Source organism: Rhododendron vialii, chromosome 12a (genome assembly GCF_030253575.1).
Source record: "Rhododendron vialii isolate Sample 1 chromosome 12a, ASM3025357v1".
In the NCBI taxonomy this organism is placed as follows: Eukaryota; Viridiplantae; Streptophyta; class Magnoliopsida; order Ericales; family Ericaceae; genus Rhododendron; species Rhododendron vialii.
Genome location: NC_080568.1, coordinates 31,202,425 through 31,226,983, shown reverse-complemented (window position 1 = coordinate 31,226,983; position 24,559 = coordinate 31,202,425). Strand labels below are relative to the sequence as shown.

The 24,559-nt window shown below is 38.3% G+C and overlaps 3 protein-coding genes across 3 annotated transcripts; 1 reads left to right on the top strand and 2 right to left on the bottom strand.

Annotated features, from left to right (window-relative positions):
• Positions 1-27: 27 nt before the first annotated feature.
• Positions 28-7,330, bottom strand: LOC131312036 (chaperone protein ClpD, chloroplastic-like). Its single transcript, XM_058339736.1, has 12 exons — positions 6,089-7,330; positions 4,598-4,758; positions 4,251-4,480; positions 4,004-4,112; positions 3,802-3,926; positions 3,572-3,673; positions 3,194-3,475; positions 2,736-2,827; positions 2,324-2,618; positions 1,591-1,824; positions 1,154-1,393; positions 28-528 (listed from the first exon to the last, which is right to left on the bottom strand). Exons 1-12 carry the CDS (start codon positions 6,751-6,753, stop codon positions 223-225), a joined length of 2,841 nt encoding a protein of 946 aa, XP_058195719.1. The 5' UTR covers positions 6,754-7,330; the 3' UTR covers positions 28-222.
• A 2,332-nt stretch (positions 7,331-9,662) lies between these two features.
• LOC131312035 (inositol polyphosphate multikinase beta-like) lies at positions 9,663-13,154 on the bottom strand. The gene is made up of 2 exons (XM_058339735.1): positions 12,495-13,154; positions 9,663-10,842 (listed from the first exon to the last, which is right to left on the bottom strand). The coding sequence occupies exon 2, from the start codon at positions 10,816-10,818 to the stop codon at positions 9,901-9,903; it is 918 nt and encodes a 305-aa protein (XP_058195718.1). The 5' UTR covers positions 10,819-10,842; positions 12,495-13,154; the 3' UTR covers positions 9,663-9,900.
• Positions 13,155-15,086: 1,932 nt separating this feature from the next.
• Positions 15,087-24,408, top strand: LOC131312034 (ribonuclease TUDOR 1-like). Its single transcript, XM_058339734.1, has 17 exons — positions 15,087-15,214; positions 17,174-17,340; positions 17,436-17,510; positions 17,607-17,717; positions 17,813-17,932; positions 18,836-19,042; positions 19,133-19,330; positions 19,409-19,516; positions 19,814-19,984; positions 20,083-20,280; positions 20,613-20,978; positions 21,065-21,292; positions 21,374-21,562; positions 21,681-21,758; positions 21,845-22,039; positions 22,852-23,223; positions 23,986-24,408. Exons 2-17 carry the CDS (start codon positions 17,191-17,193, stop codon positions 24,175-24,177), a joined length of 2,958 nt encoding a protein of 985 aa, XP_058195717.1. The 5' UTR covers positions 15,087-15,214; positions 17,174-17,190; the 3' UTR covers positions 24,178-24,408.
• Positions 24,409-24,559: the final 151 nt, after the last annotated feature.

Here is a 24,559-nt window from a genome sequence, read left to right as displayed (position 1 = left end):
ACAAGAACAGAAATTATGCCACCAGCGTAAAGTAACTTACATTCTGATTTACCGGACCAAAATGGTCATCAATGATCCAAAGAAAGAATTACAGCTCTTGTTCTCTATACAGGAGTGAGTTAAGTGCGAATGCTATACAGGGCAAAATTTATTGGATGCACAGGATTAAATACAACTGAAGGTCAGAAGGTATCTGACAATTCAATGGTCATCGTAAGAAGCCTACAAGAAGGTATCCGACAATTCAATATTCTGACTTGATTGATTGTGGACAACTGGTTTTCCCGAATCATCCAAATCAATGATGGCAGTGTTACCAGCCTTGAGAAGGCCAGAATGAAATGCGTCACTCAAAGGATCTTCAACCAAGCGGGTAACTGCTCTCCTAAGAGGCCGGGCACCATAACTACGGTCATAACCTTGCTTGCATATGAAGTCCATTACTGCTTCAGACACCTCCAGGCCAATTCCCAAAGATACAAGCCTTCCCCTCACCTCGAGCAGCATCATATTTAATATTTCGAGCATCTGAAATGACAGCAAAAGCACAAACCAAGTAGCTATTTCAGAACGCCATATTAGCAAGGAATTGTAAAATAGTCTCGATTCAAGTCAAAGAAATTCCCACAATGATACTAAGGCCCCATTCAGTTGTTGGGAAAGCATAGAAAAGTAAGGGAACTTTTCTAACATTTTGTCACGTGTTCTACCAGAAAACTTGCGGGAACCATGCCTTACCTTCCCATTAGGATTAGTTAATCCTACAACATTTGCCCTCAAAAAATGCAAGATTTTGCAGGAAACTTGAGTTGTAACTACTACCCTAAACGATTAACTGCTGGATATTATCAATTGAACATAAAGTGGAATATATTTCCGTCTCCTCCACTTCATTTAGCTTTTTTCGGGAACAATTTTCCTGCACTGAAATCTTAACAACTAAACGGAGCTAAGTGACCCAAATTCATACAGAAAACTCGAGTTCAAGCGTTCACTAATAGCTTGTATCTTTCCCAGCATTATAAGATTCCCGGTGGGGATAAAATAAATTACTGTAAAATTTGATACGAGACTTAGCGAGCTAGGTTAAAGACTTCAAATTAGCAACAAGAAAAGGACTGGAACTGACAAAACAATCATTAAGAACACAAACCTGAGCTTTCTCTAAGGCATGGAATACAACTACTTCATCAATCCTGTTCAGCAACTCTGGTCGGAAGTACCCCTTAAGTTCTTCCATTACCAGTGATTTCAATCCAGCATTCGAAGTAGACTCGCCGCCATCATCTCCAACAGAGAAACCGATGCGCTTGCGTCTGCCCTTTGCAATCGCAGTGGAGCCCACATTCGAAGTCATCACGATCAATGCATTCTTAAATGATACTCTTCGACCCTGGCAAACAATCTCATATAATCAGGGCTTTCAATCATGATCAACTATCCAGTCAAAAAAAAACAGAAAGTACGCATAGAACTCGGTTATTGAACAGACGTTAAGTAGAAAAGTTTTATTTTTCTTTCTGATGTAAGACCTGGTGTATACATTTCAACTTTTTCCAGCGAATATGCACAAATGTAATGAGGGCAAACCTGAGAATCTGTCAGGTGGCCATCTTCAAGTATTTGGAGAAGAATATTGAATATATTTGGATGGGCTTTTTCTATTTCATCAAGCAGTAACACTGTGAAAGGTCGTTTTCTGATAGCTTCTGTAAGAGTTCCTCCTTCTCCATAGCCTTCATAACCAGGTGGTGAGCCTATCAACTTGCTAACGCTATGCCGCTCCATATACTCACTCATGTCCAATCTTAGCATGGCAGCCTCCTGTTGCAGAATCATAAAAACAGAACAATAAGATATTATACACAAATTAATGTGTATTCAGACGTTTGCACGACTAAAAACTTAATCTATTGAAGTTTGACTTTGAGGGCTTGTCCTTTTATCTACTGAAAATTTGTACTTTTATCTAATATTCCTTTGCAGGTTCATTAAACTCAATCCGCTCTCTCATCCAGTTTGAAACTTGTTCGGTTAGAAATTGCTGATCTGCTCCCCTACTGTGGTTACTGGTTTCCTTTGAATAAGCAATTAAGCAACTGGGATGTACTCAAAACCTTCTTATTTTCTTATTGCTTATTTTTAAAGCAAATAAGAAGGTAACCAAATGAGCCCTTAGCAAGTTCTGTTGATTCTTCAACCAAAAAAAGGACAGAACTTAATGGGAAAGGAGCGAATTGATGGTTCATTTTTCAATATCCAATAATGCTAGAAATTTTGACGCTAAACTTATTTGGTATATCACATAGGTGTGAAGTCTTACTGAACCAAAGTAGCAAGCTGCCAAAGCTTTTGTCAATTCGGTTTTGCCAACCCCAGTAGGGCCACAGAACAGCATTGTCGCAATTGGCCTCTTAGGGTCCTTGAGGCCAACCCTGGATCTCCTAACAGCTCGACAGATTGCAGAAACTGCTTCATCTTGGCCAACAACCCGTTTCTTAAGCAGCTCATCAAGACCCACCAGAAGCATTCTTTCATCGGCTGTAAGCTTCTGAACTGGAATACCCGACCAAAGTGCAGCAACCACTGCTATTTCATCAGGTCCAATAACCATAGGTCTGAAAAGTCAACAAAAGGAAAAATTCACTTCAAAGTCAACACTAGACAACTAAAGGCAACATGTCTATCCTTCAATCAAAAAATTCACAATTCAAAGGGCTGTTAGGCAAGCTTACTTATCATTGTTAGGTAAACATTTATCTGAAAGTTTGCGATCATCTTCAATGCTAGAAGCACCATCATCTTCATTCAGTATACTGGCAAGGGCCTGCTCACATGAAAGTATGGAGTAGTCGCTACTAGAAAATCTAAAAATAGGAGATGCGCGTACTCCCTCCGTCCCATATAGTTTGTCCTCTAATCCATTCTAGAATGTCCCAAAATGTATGTAAACTATGAAAAGTCACGCATTAAGTTTGTAAGTTTCCAAAACCATCCTTATTATAAGTAGTTGTAAAATAATACTAGTATGAAAGAGGAAAACTAAGGTTTGATGCTGGAAATATTGCCTTAAAATTCAAATCTGAGGCATTAATTCCATGTCCCCCTGAAAAAATCAGGAGACCCAAAAGGAACCAGCAATATAGGATGGAGAGGGTAATAAAATCTGGTAATGTAGAAGCAATGTCACTACCGCTTCATGCATGGCCTGAACAGTTCTGATCTCTTGCCAGTAATCGTCCGGTGACTTTGAAAGTATACAAGTTTGTTGTTCCTTTCTCCTCTTAGAGGATTCCATACGAGATTTACTCCCAGCCTCATCAATGAGATCAATAGCCTTGTCAGGAAGATGCCGATCAGGAATATACCTTGCCGAAAGGTGAACAGCAGCATTCAAAGCCTCCAATGTATATTTACATTTGTGGTGGGCCTCATATTTTTCACGCAAACCCAACAGTATCCTAACTGCATCGTCCTACCAATTTTTACAAAGGCACAATCTTATGATTGGTAACATTCTAACATTACACAGCTTACATGGATTTTGAGAAGAACATGTTAAGTTCACTACCTGACTTGGTTCATTAATCATCACAGGCTGGAATCTTCGAGCTAATGCTTTATCCTTATCAAAATACATCCTGTATTCATCTGTAGTTGTTGACGCAATACACTGCAAAAAGTGGAACGTAGGTCATTTTTAGCACTGGACAACCAACAATGCACATGAGAAAACTTGGGTATATACCGTATTCCTAAAATGAAAAATCATTTATCGTCATTTGTGTGAGTAACCATCACCTGTAATTCACCCCTCCCAAGAGACGGCTTCAGTAGATTTGCGATGTCAAGCCCCTTGTTTCCTCGTCCAACAGTGCCCGAACCAATAAGTGTGTGGACTTCATCAATAAAAAGAATGACATTGCCTGCAGTCCCATAAGATCTTGTTAAACATAGACTCAACTTTTCTTATCCTCAATATAACCCCAAAAGATGGGTTCACCTGACTTCTTTACGTCCTTAATTAACTTAGTAACACGCGCTTCTAGCTCTCCCCTCTCCTTTGCGCCTGCGATCAATAGACCAATATCTAAGGACATGATGCGCTTTGTCTGTTCATAAAACAACAGAGCGGATCAAAAGGTTATTTAGAATGGCCTTGACATAAGAACCAAATGCAACTGAATGAGCCAAAGAAGTTGTATAACCTAAACTAACGCCAATCATTTAGTGAGGAGCAGTAAACCCACCAACAGGAAAACCGGAATATTTCTCTGCGCAATATTAATTGCCAGGCCTTCAGCAATAGCTGTTTTCCCAACTCCTGCTTCCCCAAGAAGAATAGGGTTATTTTTTGTCCGTCGGCAAAGAATCTGAATGATTCTCTGAACTTCAGTGTCTCGGCCAATAATTGGATCAATGAGTCCATCAACAGCACGAGCAGTAAGATCCACGCAGAATCGAGCCAAAGCACTTTTATCTGAGACAAATAAAAATCTAGTAAGCATTTCTCCTCCATTATTCTACTTGAAAAAAAAAAAATTTGTTGGGTAGGGGTGAAAGACAGAGAGATGCAAACATTATTTGAACCTTTTACCTTTTGGCTTCCCACGGAATCTAACAATAGTGTCTTTTAAGGTGTTTAATTTTTCTCGTGCCCCTTTTGGTGCAGCAGGTGATTCTCTACCATCTTTGGCCAGCTCTCCTTGAAGTCTCGTGACTGCCACAGCTGCCAACTGATTCATATTTGCCCCTAATCTGAAACCATATTAGCCTAGACCCTTAAAATTATAGCAAATTAATATCACCGTGTCATTGCTTCAAGTCTCCAGATCATTGATGATAGTATATTATAAAACATAAAGGTTAAGATACTAAGCATCTAGGGTGTACATATTTGTTCTGGTACACAAACAATCACAATCAATAGGGAAAGAAAAGGGAACGTAAATAAGTCACAAAGAACCCACATCAGTGATGTAAGCATTCTGCACTGACCGTGAAGTTCTGCTTCATATACTGTATTTTTTATGTAACAGCCATCAAATATCTATCATTCAAGTGTTTGGTGTACTCTTCATGTCATCTTTCACAATAATTTTCGGATTAACGGATTACTTCTTTGCTGTCAAAACAAATCAACCTTTCTCCAAAAGTAGGATAATTACAATTTACAAGTCTCATTGCATACATTCTCGAATGTCATGAGCTAAGAGTATCGAGCACTGCATATATTAATAAAAGGAAAGTAAAGCCTATTCCCCAGTGCTAGTTCTGCCAAAGGGAGGGTACTGCAAGGGTATACTTCATGCGGACCTAAATTTTATCATGTTTTGGGAAAAACAAATTAAAAATATATATACATTGGCGAGTAAAACTCTGGTCCACTTATTCTAAGCTAGCTTCAGTTACTACACGTGAATGAAAATCACATATCACCTTGGAGAGTATATTAATTATTAGGCATTAGCTATCCAACTCTAGTCTATTTGTCTATCTTAATTCTCATGTCTTGTGGGTAACAGGGCAAAACTCCTCATTGTTCTGCCTTGAAAAACAAGCAACCTTCATCGTTGATCTTCTGTGAAAGGAAAACAACCTCACATGGTCACAAATCTACGTGCAAAGCATTGTTTACTGACCATTAATGCTATCAAAATTGTGTGAAACCATTTGCAATATTTTAGCTGCCCAATCTAGTTGACCAAACCAGTGAATGTGAACAAATGATATTCTGGCTATGTACTAGTTGATTAATCAGTTGATACATTAGTAAAACCATATGCTTATTCCCAAAAGACAGGTTTTTGCAACAATCCAAGCTTCGAATAATTACATTAATCCTTAGATAGTCAAGGCCTGGACTTTTGGTTTGTTCCCTTGTAGGTATCATATTCGAAACTGGGCCATCCATATGGAGCTTTTCCCCCTGGCTTTAATTGGGCCCGCTAGTGAATGGTGGAATTGATATGATTAGTTGAGGTGCGCTTAAGCTGACAAACCCATTCAATTATATATGTGTGTGTGCGCGCACAAATTAAGATACAATGTTAATTTGTAATCGGATAAGCAGTGCAACATGTACTACCTCCTGAGAACACGACCAGCACTGCCGTCGTCAACCGTGAACAAGCCAACAGAAATATGCTCGGGCGCAATGAAATTATACCCCATAGTCCTGGAATACTCCACCGCGGCCTCAAAAACCCGCTTCGTGCTAATCGAAAATGGCAAATCAGACGCTTTCTTCGAATCCCCCGAACCCTGATGATCGCTATCACCATCATCACTCTGCTCCTCAACCTTCCAAATACTCCGAACCGCCTCTCGAGCAATCTCGATGTCAATGCCGGAATCCAGGAACCCGTCGGGATCACCACCGCTTTCGGCAATCAGACCCAGCAACAAGTGCTGCGGGAACACCATGCCTTTACCTAGGGCCATGGCTTCCCTCTGAGAGAACACGACGGACTTGATAGCCCTCTCCGTGAATTTCTCGAAGGCGGCCGTGATGGGTAGAGGAGATCGTTTTCTACGGGATTGTAAAGAAGGAAACGGCGACGTTGAGATTCTGAAGAAGGCACTAGAAGTGTAAGGTTTTGAGCTGGAGAGGTTATGGCTAGGGTTTGGGAAAGTGAGGGATTTGTGGCGGCAGTCGATGGCGGGGGCGAATTGGGCGGAGAGACGGGTGTGACGGGGGAGTGAGAGAGAGTGAACGAAGAGGGGTGAGGAAGACGACGTTGAAGCTTCCATTGGAGGATGGTCAAGTCTCTCCTCTCTGGATGTGTCGACAAATTGAGATATTTTATGTGTCTGTACGTATCTATATCTATCTTTGTATATATTGGTGAAAGGAGGAATTAAAAAGCTTAGAAGATGGAGAGAGAGAGAGAGAGAGAGAGAGAGAGAGAGAGAGAGAAGGAAGGAATTGGAGGAGAAAGAAGACTGCACGTCAAAGCTAGGAAAGTACTATAAGTGTTTTTTTTCTTCTGGGTCTGATTACAAAAGGGAATTGTTTTTTATGGGAATTTGGGTGAACTCTTTCTGTGGTTTCCTCTCTCTCTTTCTCCGGAAGGGAGTGTAGAAGAGAGAGAGAGAGAGAGAGAGAGAGAGAGGGGATACGCCTACGCCCTACGGAAAGGATGGATTTGGCTTGGGGGAGTGGGTTACCCAGTACCAGTCGTCAATTGACTCTTTCCTGGTTTTGGATTGTAAAAAGGGACGATCGGATCGGATGGGATCGCAATAGAGGACACTTTCCAATGCTGGCCTTTTCAGGAGGCGGATAAACGAATCAGCTCAACGCATCTCCACAATGCTCAAAATCCCATTATCGATAGGGAGATTTTGTACTTTCAATCGGTGAATCTTGGAGATATCTATTGTACAGTAATTTTTAGATATTTGGTATCCGTTTTAGAGATCAAATTTTTAAGGGTGTCGCTATTCGCAGTTCTTTATTTTCTCCTGTAGCCTACTACATTTCGGTAAATGGTTGTTGAAAATCATAAATAACATTTCGGTAAATTGCTGTTAAAAACAAGATTATATTTCGGTAACTACATGTTGAAAATATGTTCAACTTTCGGTAAACAACTGCCGAACATTCATTTTCGGTAAACATCTGTTGAAAAAAATATTATATTTCAGTAATTGGATGCTGAAAATATATCTCAATTTCGGTAACTAACTGTCGAGTATAATTGAAAATTTTTAACGGGCTATGGGAGTAAATAGAGGGCTGCGAATAGCAGCGCCCATTTTTAAAAGGAGTTGATTTTCACAAAAAAAAAATTATATTCATATTCGTATTCCTTTTTTTTTTAACCAAAAAAAAAAACATACACTTTCAATACTGAAAAAAAAATAAAATACTGTGAATATAAAAAAAAAAGTGTGAAAATCAATTTCCTTTTTAAAAAGAAGAAGGATGAGTTCCTCTCCAAGATTTCTCATAAAGTGTGGAAAAATTGGAAAAATATTTCCCATAAATATGGAGATTTTGAGCATGGTTGATCTCCACCCCTTGCCGGCCTGCCCTTTCCTTCACTTGAGGTCAAAATTTAAGTTCAAAATAACCAATTTCACCCCTCAAATTTATGTAGGTTTACTTAAAATATTTACTCAAATCAAGGAAAAACTCAAATTCTTAATTAAATTCTAGAAGGTTATTTTGTGTCTCGCGAATTTAAATATATTATATTAATGAAAATTTTGATATGTCCATCAGAGTACCTTTTTCTTTTGTGGCGAAAGTATCGTTGGTGAGATTTGAACCCCAATAGAATGTATGTAGACTGAAGAGTACATGATGTCTACAACTGGGCTATTACTCCGCTTGCACATGTCTATCAGAATACTTCATACGAACCAAATTTTTATTCAATTTTGAGTAGAACTACAAGTAAAGCCAGAGATGCTCTTACTAGAGTTTGTGTTCACTTACTAAAAACTTGTTCAATATTAATTTATTATTTAGCCAAATATAGTTGCATTGTTGTGAGGCTTGTTAAACTTGCAAACAAAATTCAAACAAGAGATATTCCTCAGCTCGTTCAGTATATGATTTATAAAAAAAAAAATCCAGCTGCTCAAAATTCTAATGTTTGACTAGATTAAAACCCGTTCGAGATTGACTCGTATCGTAAGCAAACTAAGCTTGAAAAGATTTTTAAAATCCGTTAAAATTTTCAACCAAGCTAAAACAACCAACTGCTCATCTCGCTTTTGCTCTTTCTCTAAAAGATCAACTGATGTCAAGCCATCACGAATTTTCAAAATGGAAATCCCAAATTATACATTATTCTAAATGAGTGTTGCGAAAATAAAAAAACTCATGATGCCACCCGGTATCTGCTTTCATTATTTCCAAAGTCAAAACATCCTTTATTGGCCAGGAATTTTTCCAGTCTTTGAGAAATTCACATCCCTTTTATTCCAATGCCCTTTCAGTAGCACAATACCATCACAATCTTTATTTAAATATATACAAATCACAAGGCGCGGTTATGCGGCTGCAAATGCACGGGAACAAATGATGAGGATCTCTTAAGATACAGGAACAGAGAGCACGGTCATGCGATTGCAAATGCAGCGGAACAAGGGATTGGAGAAGCTCAGTTGCATTTTGCAATAAACGAGAGCTTCACACATTTATAGGGGGGAAACATATCCTACAAGTTTCAGAGTTAAGTCGCTTAATTCGCGTACGCATGCACGAGCGCGAGCATGAAAGCGCCTTTAAAACACATCTCAAACTACTGGAATCCGCAAGAGCGAGGATTCAGAGGCGAGTGCGGTGCGAGCCGCGGGGATTGGAAGAGGGAGACAAGACATTTTGAATGATTATGTGACTAAGTTTAAGAGTACAACCCCAAGAACCAAACATCATTATCAAAGTACAAAACAAAGAATAATCCAAGAGGGAAAAAGAAAGAAAGAAAGAATGGGATCAAATGCAACTTCATCATCGAACGGGTTCCATTTCATCCGATGTCATACGGGAATGGAACATTAGCTTTAGTATGGGTTCAATCATGTTCGGCATGGATAATGTTTTCGACGAGCTCTAAAAGGGCCAAACATGACCCTTGAGTAACTAGAGAGGATCCTGTTTCCTAGTATAAAGGAAAGTTCACTATTTCCTAAAATGCAGCTGCATCTTGTACAGAAATGCCCATAAATAAAAAAACATAATAGCATACAGAGTTATTTAGCACATCAATTGGACCCTAGAACATGTAAAGGACTGTTATTTAGCACATCATAATACTCTTTTTCAAGGAACTAAAATACATTACAATGATTTTATTCATCTCTCAACCTTAAAGAGTAGCCGGTAAAATAAGTATACTCTTAAAGAAGTAAGGTTAGAAAGGCTAACCAAATCCTGCTCATTGTTTACCCATCAGCACCGTTACCAGAAGAAAATGGATTATTTTCGGAATCCTGGATACGGACTTCGGTTTGGCATTTATCTGGAGTGGTAAGAATTTCTGAGATGAACTTTATCAAAGAACAAAGCCCACCTAAAAAGTTATGATCAATAACTCCTTTACCTTCAACAACATGTGCAAAATCAATCAACTTGACTTCAGCACCAGAACTACTACCATCCAAGGCCAACTCCTTTTCATATATCAAAAGGACTGAGCAAGAATAGAAGTGGAAAATAGTTTGATCCTCAAACCATGCTTTCAGGTCCAGCAGTTGTGCCAAAATCCCATTGGAACCGCCATAAACAACCGACGCAAAAGCACAATCTGGGTCCAAATCAAAATCTCCAGATGCATTAGAAGAAACAAACTTCCTTAGAACTAGCCTCACATCATCCGCAGAAAAGCCATGGACAAACTTTTTGTGAGGTTTCCAGAATCCTGACTCTCTGCTGCCATACATTTGGAACCCGGTTATCAGGAAACCCAATGAGACACTTGTTGTTTCCCTATCTCTCTCGAAGCATTTTGCAATGTAGTCCTCGGATGCTTGTGCGGGCCAAGTTCTGGCGCCAATCTTAATGTCCATGATTGACGGATTGAGGCGACCCGAGACAAGGTCTTGCAAAACAAGGTGAGGAAGCAAGCCAGACCCATCTGATGCTTCTAGAAGCTGGGTCCCATGGAAGACGGGGAAGAACCTGCAAATATGGCCTGGAATCCTTGTATTGGAAGATAACGACGAGTAGAAGGCTCCTTCGTTGGTCCCACGTTCATCACTCTGGAGAGGCTTGTAGAATCGCCCTAAACCGTCTACCAGTGGGCCAAGCTTTCCATCTCCGGCTTGATGGCCAGCAACTTGATTATCTGGGATCTTAAGCATGACAAGAAACTAAAAAGAACCCAACTGCAAACATGAAAAATCCATATTTGTTATCTTTTGTAAAACAAGGTTGACGAATTCCAAAACGGAAACAGTTAAAACTGGCTTGAAAAGATTAAACAAACACCACAATTGTATTATTTTGAATTTGATCAATATCATCATCCACGACGAAAATAGGCCCACCGTAAAGGGTTAGTCAAACCGTTTGGGTTCCTCACCAGAGTCTCACCTAGACAACCCAGGTTGCATTATGGCTCAAGTTCTCAACTAGATGAAACAAAACAGTGGATATGAAATAACCAGATAGTTTGCTACACTGCCTGGCAAAGTCTAAGAAACTTCTGATTCCTTCTCTTCAAGGTAAAACAATGTCCACATCATCCACCCCGCCCATCTCCTGGGGGAAGAAGACGAATGCAAAGGAAAGATAAAGCATATCAAAGAATCAGATTGTTGTATGTTAATCCTAGAAAAACAACGGAGGTAATATTAAAGAGCTAGTTCAACATTTAAGCGTTTGGTCATAGCATACTAGATTCTTTCAAATTACAAAAAATTCGTAGGCCCTTGATGTTTTGTATTAGTTCTTCATGCAAGAACTCCAACCTAATTCTTAGACGATACACAAAAGCTCTTGTTCCCTGAGCTACGCAAACCTCATCTGGAAAAATTGGCACATTAAACTACGATTGCCCATGAGAAATGCTACATTAGTGTCATTCAGATTTTAACCTAATGTTACATGGAATTCCTAATACTTGTTGCAAGACAAGTCCCACTAAAATATATAGCAACACTCTTTTCGGGCCAATTTTATTTCTTTTCCTTCTGTAATTCTCAGTTTCATTCCCAGCCCTCATCTAGAGATTTCAAGTATTGACGAAAACCAACGAGAAAAAACCAAAGAATTCAAGAAAGGGAAGAATTAAAACCAAAAAGAAAAAAGTTACATTAGTAAAACAATCACAAGGAAGAAGAAGAATAGCAAATATGCACCAAACTTCAAACAAAACTAAGATAAACTCTCACCAAAATAAAATGAAATTGAGCTCTCTAATTCAAGTCCCTCTCTCAAAGGTTTCAAATAATACAACCAAAACATATGCAAAATCAGAAGCCCCATACATTCTTTTAGTTTTTTTTCTTTTAAAAACCTCACTATTACAGATACACATATACATATCTCGTATTGGAATTCATCAAACAACATGAGTTAACAAAGAAATAATCAAACGACCGCGTGTTTGCGAGAAATTTTTTTTTGTTGTTGTAGATTTTGAGGTTCTAGCTTTTCAAAATCAGTTTGGAGCGTTGGCGAAATTTTTTAGATAACAGATTATCAGATTCTACATATTCTTAAAAACTAAAAAAAGTAATGAAATCCTCAAAATCCCAAAGCTGGGTTCGGGATAACTTTTGGAATTCTGCAACACAAATTCTCAAAAAACAGAATGAAATTCTCGTAATCTCACAGCTGCAATAAACAGGTTTTCAATTTTCTACTAAAATCCGAATTTAAAATCTCGCAATATGCTAATTGTCAATCAAACCCAGAAAATTACAATTTTTGGGAAAGAAGCATGGGTAACAAATTGGGGATAAAATCCGCATAACAGTGATGGACCTATCATGTATGGGCATCAACCCTGAATTGTAAGTTGGTTTTTGATTACCTGTTAAAGGCGTAGATCGGAGGAGGATCCCTTGCGTAAACACCGATTGACTCGCAGAGAACTGAGGTTGTGCAACTTTGCGTGCTTCTCCCTGTGATGACCTGATCCATTTATCTGGAGGAAGTAGCGCTTTTTACAGGAGAAGATATTTAAGCGAATCTTATCTTCGTAGGATCTGATTCAAAAAATCTAGGACTGATCGTGTTGTTTTTTTTACTAATTATATTATATTACAAACGGACTAAAACAGTGTAAAGTTCAAAAAATACAAATTGAGATGAGTAATTCCCTTCGCAAGTTTTGTTTTGAGAAAGTTTCTACTAACGGCCTTTCATTTTCCTCCATAAAATAGAGAAACTTTGGAGACCCGTTTGCTTGCGTCGTGAAATTATGTTCCCAAATCGAAATCAAAAGGCGCAAAAGAGAAGATACTCATCGAACAATTTTATGCTCATTATTCCTTTATCGAAATTCAGGACATCAGTAATCAGTATCAATAATGCATAAAAATGGACGTGCTCGTACCCACTAACTAGAATCCAAGTCTTTAGTCGGCACAACCCGTACTACTATTATTTACAAAAATCTTTGCACATCTTTTACATTTTGATTGTTCTTTTGCTGCTTACATGTTCAGACGAGTTTTGAGGAAGAAGAGGCATGCAGCCATGGGTTTCGGATAATCTTTATGCAGTACTGAGACACAAATGCACTATGGGGTTCTAATACGTCTTGGTAGAGTTTTTCAATTATATTCAATATATTATTCTCACAATTCTACGCTTAACTGTATCTGAATTTTAATTTCACAATGTTAAACATGTTTCGCAATACGTCTTGGTTCCAACATGTTTCAAATTCAAATATAACGAAAATGAAAAATAATTTTTCAAATTTTTTTGCACCGTTTAAAAGATCTGAGATCTATCAACAAGATCCATATTGATAAGAAAATTATTTGCATAAACACATAATTTTTTATCTTAAAATTTACCTTCTTTTTTAAAAAGATACTTTTTGAAAAAGTGGAATGACCTCTATCTGTTTGTATTAAAATCAAGAATCTGTAGTAAAATCTGAAACTAACGGCCAGTTCCGAAATAAGTACTTATTTTTAATAAGAACCCATGTTTCATTAATTTTTTTTACCTCTTATTTCTACCTTCAAAGATACTATATGCCATTTTATGATTGTTTATATCTTTAAATTTATAATGAATTTCATAATTTTGTGGACCTTGTATAATAGAATAGAACTAATCTAGATATTTCAAACGAGTTCCGTATTGCATAATTTTTGAGATTCATATTGAAAAGATTTAAGCAATAAAAAACAGAAATGACAATGCCCAAACTATTTTTGTTGATGTCAAAACTCTAGTGTACAAATGACTTGTACCATGTAAATATTTATTTTTCAAGAACCCTCATAAGAACAAGATTTCTTATTTCTCATTCCAAAGTTGCAAAGAAATTCAGCGGTAATTTTTTTAAGAAGCACAAGACTTGAAATCTAAAATTTGTATCCACCGTTATTGCAAACACAAGCTATGACTCAGGTGCGAAGGAGAAGAAAGTATAGCCTTGAAATCATTGTGACATCTTTCAAAAAAAAAAATCATTGTGACAAGGAGTAATTTATTTACGAACTGGAGCCTGGAGAAGTTGAAGTTCGCTGACAGCCCGATGACATAACATGGTGCTGACATGGCAAATTGGGAAGAGGTAATTGGCTGCTGAGCCAACTAAACCGCGACCTTTTCGTCACATAAGGGGCAAATTTGTCGGTCTTTATCAGTCCAAAGGAAAGTAAATCTTTCAATGAATATGATATGACACTTTCACGGTATTTTGAGTAATTTTCCGCAAAAGGAAGGGTATCATCTTTCTCGCCTTTGATATGCTAGGCATGATTTGGTTTAATACTAGTACTAATTAAAGTCGGTTAATTTTTTTATTTTTAATTAAAAAAATTTAGTTTCGTGTCCATTTTTCCGATCAGTGATTCGTCCCGACAAGAAAAATTTAAAATATAAAAAATTATTAACCAATTATTATTTTTTGAATAAAAGGAAAAAAATATTTGTGGATTATTTTGCGTCATTTTTTTTGAAAACTTTTTATCATAATTTTTTACTCTTCAGATTTATCTCATTGAGATAAACTAATAACCTGTAAAAAAAATTTACGTAAACTTAACAAATGCAATTTTTTTGAAAAAACACAAAACATAATCGCGCTGAATTATTAAACTAGGGAAAATGCATTATGTGACTCATCTTGACCACCTCATATTACACATTGCCTAGAACGAGAATTCAAAACTGATGTAACTGATGTATGTCCAGAATTTAAAATTAAATTATTCTCACAAGCTTTAATACTTAATACTAATGAATGAATTCTTTTTATTTATGAAAACCAATATTTTTAAGTACTTTTTTTTATTATTTGGAAACGGAGGGATTTACTATATATATAGCTCGTGTGAGTATTTCGAGTTTCACCGCTCTCGCCGTCCGAGTCCTTCTCGGACAAGAACTCCTCGGTACTCATCCTCTCTCTCTCTCTCTCTCTCTCTCTCTACATACCAATTTTTGTACTCCATTGGCATTGTACTTGTGCTACAGCTTGTATAATTCCACACTATTCCTGATCGATCGGTTTGATTTTCTCCTCTTTCCTCAGCAAGTTTCTTCGTTTCTGCGCGTATCAACCAGGTATCGCTCTACTATCTCACTTTATTATTCCTGTACATTCATGCTATATATATCTATATAGCTACACACACACATTCACGAATCACGTTACTCACGTATATACATGTACGCGAATATGTGCGTTTGCATGTGTTCTGTGTGTATGACTATCAACTGAGTTTAGGTCTCAGATCCTCAGATTTCTGCGTTAGGCCGAAATTTTCGTGATTTCGAAGCTTCTACTATTGTTTAACAGATTGCATGCAAAACTGTGTACTTGTTTGTGGTGTACGTAGAGATTGTTGGGAGATTTATATATTGACGGTATGACTCAAGGAGGATTCTTTCTACTGCTTACTGTGTGCAAGTGTTTCTTTCCTGTTATTGGTATGCCTGTTTGGTGATATGGCGGTTTTGAGGATATGCAGTCGGTGCTTGATAGTTGATACTAATATAGTCCATTACCAAAAGACAAAAGACATGCAATTTTTTGTTTAGAAATAATAATAATACTTTAAAAAATTTATCGACACCAACTGAAAGAACTAATTGAGATATTTAATTTGGTGGTCATGAAATTTAAAAGTTTTGCATGGAGTTACTTTCACCTTTTTAGGTTCTCCGCCCAAAATTCTCTCAAAATTTTTTGACTGTTGTCATATCCGTGTTTTTTTTGTCTTTAGTGATTTTTTTAATCAAATTGTTTGCTTGTTTTTTATTTTTCGGATGTATATAGTGTAATTCAAAAAGTAAAAAATTTTGTTGAAAGTTTTAGAAAATTGACTAAAGACAAAAAAGTACGCATACCTATAAAAAAAAATATCTGAAAACTTACTCCCTTAGAGTCCCTCCATTCTTATTTGATCTGTTAGTTCTGCTTCAGAAATCCAACTTTTTAAGAGGTTTCGTAATTATGGGGGAACAAAGTTTTAACTTCCTATTTTGCCCCTCAGTTTTTGAAATAATTTTTGTTGGAGTTTAAATTGTTTGGGGCTGTTTACCAAAAAAAAAACCACAAAAAAACACAATTTCTGAGATATTTAATTAGTAAAATGTTCACCTTGGCTCCCAATTGCAGGTACTGGTGGCGGGTTTTCCAAAATCTGATAAAAAGAATTCAAATTCCACGCCAATACAAAAGTTGTCAAGGAATATTAAATTGAATTTGAAGGAGGGCAAAAAGGGAAAGTTGGTTCTTTTTTTATGTTGAGATTTACAAAGTGGACATACAATTTAGAACATCCAAAAAAGGAAAGTTGGACCATCAAATAGGAATGGATTACTTAAAATATGTTTGAACTGTTGTATCTCACTTTTTGTTTGTCTTGTTGTACAAATCTGGGGGTCGTTCGTGCGCTTTTCCACCCTAAAAGATCTGTACATTTAATGAAGCTGTGCAATTTTCATTTGGAGTCTTGGACTGAGTGCTGAATTTGCGTCTTTCTCTTTTTCCAATGGCGCGTTCTAGCCGTTGTAGTGTCCTAATTCTATTTGTGCAACGGTGCAAAGATGAATGGTTTTGTATGCCTTGTTCGTTGAATGGTTTCCGGTTGAGTACAATGTAAAGAAGAGTCAGGGAAAACGTATGTTCTTTATATTGAATAGTTGAGGTCCACAACTTGTGGATTAAATCCAATGATTCTCTTGAGATGTACACTTATCATGAATGTGGCTAAGGAGTTTTGCTGAGGAGTAGAACAAACAATGCGCCAAATAAAAGCATAATAAGACTCCAACACCGGTGATGGAAGAAGTTGACTAAGTAGGGATATTACGTTGTGCATAGTTCGCATGAAGTGGCCTATGATAGACAAATTGAACAAAAGTGGCCTATGATGTTGATTGCATGGGCTTGTAATGAAGGTTTTTTCCCCTTAATATGAGAGAAAAAGATAATAGTATGCATTCAGAATTCAAAAGCACATAGTAAATCTTGATACGTGTCACGGATGATCTTGATGTTGGTTGTTCTTTGTGCAGATATTTAGCTTTTCAGCATGGCCTCAACTCCAGTAGCCACTGGATGGTTGAGAGGAAGAGTGAAAGCTGTTCCTTCCGGGGATAGTTTGTTGATAATGGGGAGCAGCAAGGCAGAAATTCCCCCTGAGAAGACAATCTCTTTGTCCTCCCTTTCTGCTCCAAGATTGGTTAGTTTATTTAACCTTCATTGTATTTTTGCATGTATATTGCATGCTCACCTTACTCGTTTCCTTTGTCTTCCTCCCCTAATTTACATTTCTAGGCCCGTAGAGGCAGTATTGATCCGCCATTTGCATGGGAAAGCAGAGAGTATTTAAGGAAGCTTTGTATAGGAAAGGTGATCATTTTAAGCCATAGCTACGATTACAATCACTTTGTATTCTCGTTAATCATCTGGGAATTTTAAATCTTATCAAGCTGCTCTTCTTAATAGGATGTTACTTTCAGAGTGGATTATACTGGGAAAACAGGGCGTGAATTTGGTTCTGTTTTCCTTGGCGATAAGAATGTCTCATCGATGGTTGTTTCTAAAGGCTGGGCAGAGGTTATCTCACCTTATCTTTGGTGCAAACAGCGTTTCTTTTCAATAATGAATTTGGTGGCCTATTTTTGTGCATTAGCTGGATCTGGTGGATGCAGGTTTGGGAGCCGCGTCAACAGAAGCCGGGTCAACAGAAAGGAGATGCCAGTCCTTTCTTAGAAGAACTGTTACGTCTTGAAGTGCAAGCTAAGCGTCAAGGGCTAGGACGTTGGAGCATGGTCAGTCCGAATCCTTTTCTGCTGTTTTCTGCCAATCCCCAATATTGTTTGCCTACTTTTTGTTCAACAGGAGGAGGTTTTGTCCAAGTTCTCTTGTACCTTTTTCCGGATTTTTTCTTGTTGGTAATTGACAAATTTTGTGGAACAATGTAAGGTGGTAAGGTAATGGCGCCAGTTAGTCTTGTGCATTAGAAATGCAACAGTAACTGCGTAGGACACTGTATTGAAGGAATCTGTCGTGGAGAATGTTAAAATTGCCTTCTTCTTTGCTGGCCTTTAAACAATTATTCAAGAAGTGGGGTTGTATGCTTGGTGCTTCTCTCTTCCACTGCCTGTTATCCAAATATTTAAGTCTGTGAAACAATTGCTTGAGTAATTGGAATTGGAATCAGGAGACTAAGAACTGGAAGTTGTTTTTGAGAGAAACGGCACCACGTATGCCAAAACCCTGGAGTTAACTCGTTCTCCTAAGACATTTCATTTGTGCTTTATAACTGGCTAATTCATCTATGTCGGGATGGGGCTGGGTTGCTGTTACTGTCTCTATATGTCTCTTATGATCCATCTAATCACTGGCTAGGTCTCGAATGAAGATAGTGTTCATGACTGATGGAGTTTTGGTTTTAGAATATTATTTGGCAAACAAGGAAGTTGACTAGTGCAAATGATAACTTCATTGGTTGAAAGTAAATACCTATATAGTCATTGACATTAAAGTCTTGAACCTTACATGATTATAGCTGTGAATGAATAATTATGTTTCTTCAAACTTAATTTTGAGTGACTTGACTTCTCATGTTATGCAAACCTATGCCCTGATGAATATATCTATGGGGGTATTATAACTGCCATGAGTTAAAGAATAATGTGGTAATGCCTTCTGTATTTTACCTGCTCTTGCAGACAGCAGGTGCTTCCGAATCATCTGTTAGGAACTTACCTCCCTCCGCCATCAGTTATTCTAATAGCTTTGATGCAAGGGGTCTTGTTGAATCAAACAAGGGTAGACCCATGGAAGCTATTGTGGAGCAGGTTCGCGATGGAAGCACTGTTCGTGTTTATTTGCTTCCAGAATTTCAGTTTGTCCAAGTGCTTGTCGCTGGAATTCATGTACAATCCAAAGCTATATCTCTATTGCCTTTTGGAAATGTTTATAAGCTCCGCTTTCATGTGTTGTTACTCTTATTTTATTGAAACCAGGCACCATCAATGGGAAGAAGGGCTGCAACTGCAATTACCACTGATGTACCAAATGGTGGAGCTTCTGCTGAGCCTCATGCCCCCTTAACATCAGCACAGAGACTTGCAGTTTCATCAGCATCTTCTACCGAAGTTCCCCCAGATCCATTTGGAAGAGAAGCCAAGCATTTTACTGAGATTCGTGTGTTGAATAGAGATGTGAGTGAATATTCACTAACTGCCCTCTTGGGCATTGCATGATCTTTAGATGATCTGAAGTTAAGTTTTTCCTGACAGGTCCGCATTGTACTGGAAGATGTTGACAAATTCAACAATTTGGTTGGTTCGGTATACTATCCAGATGGTGAATCCGCAAAAGACCTAGCACTGGAGCTCATTGAAAATGTAGGTCATAATTTTTGTGTTGATGTTACGTTGAATATATCACACATCAGAAGCATACGCTTTATTTTTCATGCTCTAACTATCTTGATCTAGATAGTGATCTCTTATTTGTTTCTGTGCTACACTCTTGCTATGTTTGTTGGCCTGTTGAATAACTCATTCCACACTCCTTTTCCTGCTATGTAAATGTGTGCCAATCACATACTCAGTAATGTTTAGCTAAATTTCCATGTTCAAATCCCCAGTAGAGTTTCCTTAATTAAAGTTCCTTTCTGCTTTTTCTGCTTTTTGCTGTAGGGTTTAGCTAAATATGTGGAGTGGAGCGCAAGATTGATGGAGGATGATGCTAGGCGGCATCTTAAGTCTGCAGAACTTCAAGCAAAGAAGACCCGGTTGAGGTTGTGGACAAACTATGTTCCTCCTGCTACAAATTCCAAGGCAATTCATGACCAGAATTTCACTGGAAAGGTTGGTTGCTTGTTCTGGTGATTTGTGTGTATGAAATTGTATCGTCATATTTCAGGAAATTCTCTGTATTCAGCTGTTGCTTAATTGGCTTTCTCCAGGTCGTTGAAGTCGTAAGTGGGGATTACATCATTGTAGCTGATGATTCCCTCCCCTATGGCAGTCCATTAGCAGAGCGACGTGTCTATCTCTCAAGTATCAGGCGTCCCAAAATGGAAAACCCTCGAAGAGATGAACAATCTGATCCCTATGCCCGTGAAGCAAAAGAACACCTTCGAACGCGTCTCATTGGCCGTCAGGTAGGGACTCCTTTTCACTTGCATCTTTCCTGTCAATGAGTATTTGGAGAGTCATTTTTCATAACAGAGACTCTCTAAGATTTCTAGTTTAGCCTTTTTACCTTTGGGTTTCGATCATTACTTACAACGTCGTATATATCATTATATGATCATTTGTACTTTTCGTTGTATTTCAATAAATACATACATCTAACACATAGAAAAGTTAACGAACTGAATTATGAAGGGAAGTGGCTAAATTAAGAAGGGAAAGTGACTTTTAAAAACACAAAGATGGAGATGTGTGGTTTTAGGATTTGTCGTGGACGTTAATTTGGTTTTATACTTTTCAGGTGAATGTTTCGATGGAATATTCCAGGAAGGTCAGCATGGCAGATGGACCCACCGCTCCCTCTGGTTCCACAAATTCAAGGGTGATGGATTTCGGATCAGTCTTCCTGGTTTCTCCAGTTAAGGTTGAAGGTGACAATGCCTCTGTACCTTCTCCACCTACTGCAGGCAGCCAGCAGGCGGGAGTGAATGTGGCTGAGCTGATGGTTGCTCATGGCTACGGCACAGTAATTAGGCACAGAGATTTCGAGGAAAGATCAAATTATTACGATGCCCTTCTCTCTGCTGAATCTCGAGCCATTGCAGGGAGGAAAGGGATCCATTCTTCCAAGGATTCTGCATCAATGCACATAGCAGACCTCACTATGGTCAGAAGCTAACTACATATTTTATATTTGTTGCTATAATGTCCAGTTCATAAAGGTAACTTACTGTATCGAAAATATGCCTTTAGGCTTCAGTCAAGAAAGCGAAAGATTACTTACCACACCTGAAAAGTAAAAGGATACCCGCCATCGTGGAATATGTTCTCAGTGGTCATAGGTTTAAAATTTTCATTCCCAAGGAGACGTGCAGCATTGCTTTCTCTCTCTCCGGTGTCAGGTGCCCTGGGCGTTATGAGCCTTTTTCCAACGAAGCAATTGCACTTATGAGACGAAAGATATTGCAGAGGGATGTCGAGGTATTTCTGTTTCTCTTTGAAGTTTCAACCCTGCACCTGATTAATTGGTTTCCTTATCTGATGGGATTCTTTTGTGCTCAGATTGAAGTGGAAACTGTTGATAGGACTGGGACTTTCTTGGGTTCTTTGTGGGAGTCAAAGACTAATATGTCAGTGACACTTCTGGAATCTGGCCTTGCAAAGCTTCAAACTTCCTTTGGCACTGATAGGATTCGAGATGCTCACCTTCTTCTACAGGCTGAGAAATCTGCTAAGAGGCAGAAATTAAAAGTAAGCAGCAAAGTATTTGATATGAATTTAATGATTTTTTTTACCGATTAGTAAGAATAGTTCATGTTACAACTGTTCAGTGGTTTATTAATGATTGCTTCTGAATACCAATTGGCAGATATGGGAGAACTTTGTTGAGGGAGAGGAAGTTTCCAATGGTTCTACTGCTGAAAGGAAACAAAAAGAAGATCTGAAGGTGCTTAAAATATATTTTTCGTTTTAGAATTCCCTATTTTGCAGTAAGTTATGTGCCAAGATAATCTCAAGGCTTACTATGTTCAGGTCACGGTTACCGAAGTCTTGGGTGGTGGCAAATTTTATGTCCAGTTAGTTGGAGACCAGAAAGTAGCCTCTATTCAGCAGCATTTAGGTTCTCTCAGCCTTCAAGAAGCTCCTCTTATTGGTGCCTTTAATCCTAAGAAAGGTGACATTGTCCTTGCTCAGTTTAGTGAAGATAATTCATGGAATCGGGCAATGGTAAGGGTGAAACCTGATTCTATTCACTTCACCTTTGGATGCGGTTTTTACTGTAACTCACATACTACATTTTCTTTTCACTTAATGCACCAGTTTTGCTTCTATAATATGATTTCGTAATTCTCTTTTACAAATCTCTAGTATCCTCTGAAAACCCTAAGTTGCTGATGCCTCAAATATCATGCATCACCCCAATTGCACCTCACCTGCCTTCTTCAGGGCCTCATCCCTGTACTGAAATCAGAAGGTGTCCACTTTTACTGGGTTGCTATGGTGACTGTGTCATGATATATATGAATGGTGAAATATGTGTATGGTAGCTGTTTTAGAAGCTTTTCGGAAAATGATGGAAACCCAACGTGTCATGTTATACAGTTATGGGCTGTGATCTGATTAACATGTTCTTGATATAAAACAATGTATGTATTGATTGATAATCATGGTAATCCTACGTGTCATGTTATACAGTTATAGGCTGTGATCCGATTAACACATTCTGAATATAAAACAACGTATGAATAATTTGATGAAGGGCATCATGAATACATAAAGAGGAGGTCAATTAGAGAATCAACTTTGTGAAGATAGATGGAACTTTTTTAGCCAAACAACACTTTTGTCTGAACTGAACTTTCAGTGTAAGCTGTAGCTAGATAGTGATTTTGCAATTCATAAACCAAGAATTGTCATTTTTTCTCATTCTGCTCTTTCTCCAATCTCCATTATACTGAACAGTTACTATCATCTTAGTTTGCATTGAAACATACTAGTTTTGTGTTGTACCTTGATTCACTCTCATTGAATGTGTGAAGATTGTAAATGCACCACGAGGAGCTGTTGAATCGCCAAAGGATGAGTTTGAAGTGTTCTACATTGATTATGGGAACCAAGAGGTCGTTCCTTACAGTGGTCTGCGACCAGTTGATCCTTCAGTTTCCGCTGCCCCTGGCCTGGCTCAGTTATGCACCCTTTCATACCTTAAGGTTCCAAGCTTGGAGGAGGACTATGGGCAAGAAGCAGCTATGTGCCTGAGTTCGCACACACTAACTCATCAGTTCAGGGCCATAATTGACGACAAAGATACTTCTGGATGGAAAGTGAAAGGACAAGGAACTGGGACCGTATTTGTGGTCACTTTGGTTGATGAAACAACTGGTTCTAGTATAAATGCCGCCATGCTGAAGGTTCGAACTATAGCCCTTGCTTATTTTGAAGTGAAGCATCTGTGTTTGGTTGTGTTTGTGTGAGCCACTAACGTTTCATCTAAGTTTTATTAATTGATGACTCTCTGTAGAAGTCTGAAGTAGTCTGCAAAAATTTTGCATTCATGAACAGTTTTTCGGACATTATGCTGTCTGCCTCGATCTCTGACTACTGTTCAGAATGCACTTCACCTCCTCTCCTGTATACTCTAAATTACTTTCTTTTGACTTTTTCTGCTTCTATTGGCCCGGTCTCCTGAATATAACTTGCTTGACGGAGGAAACTCAAATGTTTCCATTGTTGCTACGTTTCCAGCCGTTTGACAGTGACAATCCCAATCGGATTCCTCCTTAATTGTGAATAGACCCTTGTAGCTTGTTCAGCCCCTAGTTGCAATATCAGTTGATGAAGTGAGTATCTTCAAACGTACCTGTAGCCATATTTGACCTACCCAATCAAATTTTCCGACTCTTTTCCATTGAATATCCTTAACTTTTCTGCATACACAAGTTGATTACCCTCGTTTATTACCTGTTGAAACAGGAATCTCCAAGATTTCTATAGTTGGTCCTATTGACTCTATTTGTTTAGAAAATAGAGTTTGGGTTAGCTCTGTGAACTCTACAAACCGTGTGTTTACAACTTGCTATCACTCTAGTTGGGTTGAGTCGTTTATAAATGAGTTCCCTGAATGTGTTTTTTCCAGTTTGAAGTTGTCTGACCATGACTTGTGAATTATGCAGGACGGGCTTGCTAGGCTGGAGAAAAGGAGAAAGTGGGAGTCCAGGGAAAGACGAGCAGCTATGGACGAGTTGGAAAAATTCCAGGCGGAAGCACAACTTGAGAGGCTAGCAATTTGGGAATACGGAGACATCCAGTCGGATGACGAGTACTCAGCTCCACCCATTAGGAAAGTGGCTGGCGGGAAGCGATAAAACTGATACTGAAGCGAACTCAGCTAAGTTAGCCCCGGGAGAGTTTTAACGTTCAGGCCAGATATATATAAGCTGCTATCTGTAGATTCACAATGACAAAATGTTGCAGCGCTAATTCACGCTTTTGTGACATTAGTTTCGTTTAATTGAGAAATTTTGCGCATTAAGGCAACAATTTTGAAATTTATTTATACAACTCTCACAAGGCAAACTCCAGCAAGCCTGTCAAGTCTCCTCTCCTCTCGGGGACGGTTTCGATTTTTATCTTCCAGTTTAGCAAAAGCTATTAAGTTTTGTTTCTTTTTCTTTTTGTGGTTCATTTAGTCAAGGTTTATGTTGGATTGCTGCATGACATGTTCTTTGCATTGAATTCTGAGTGTGC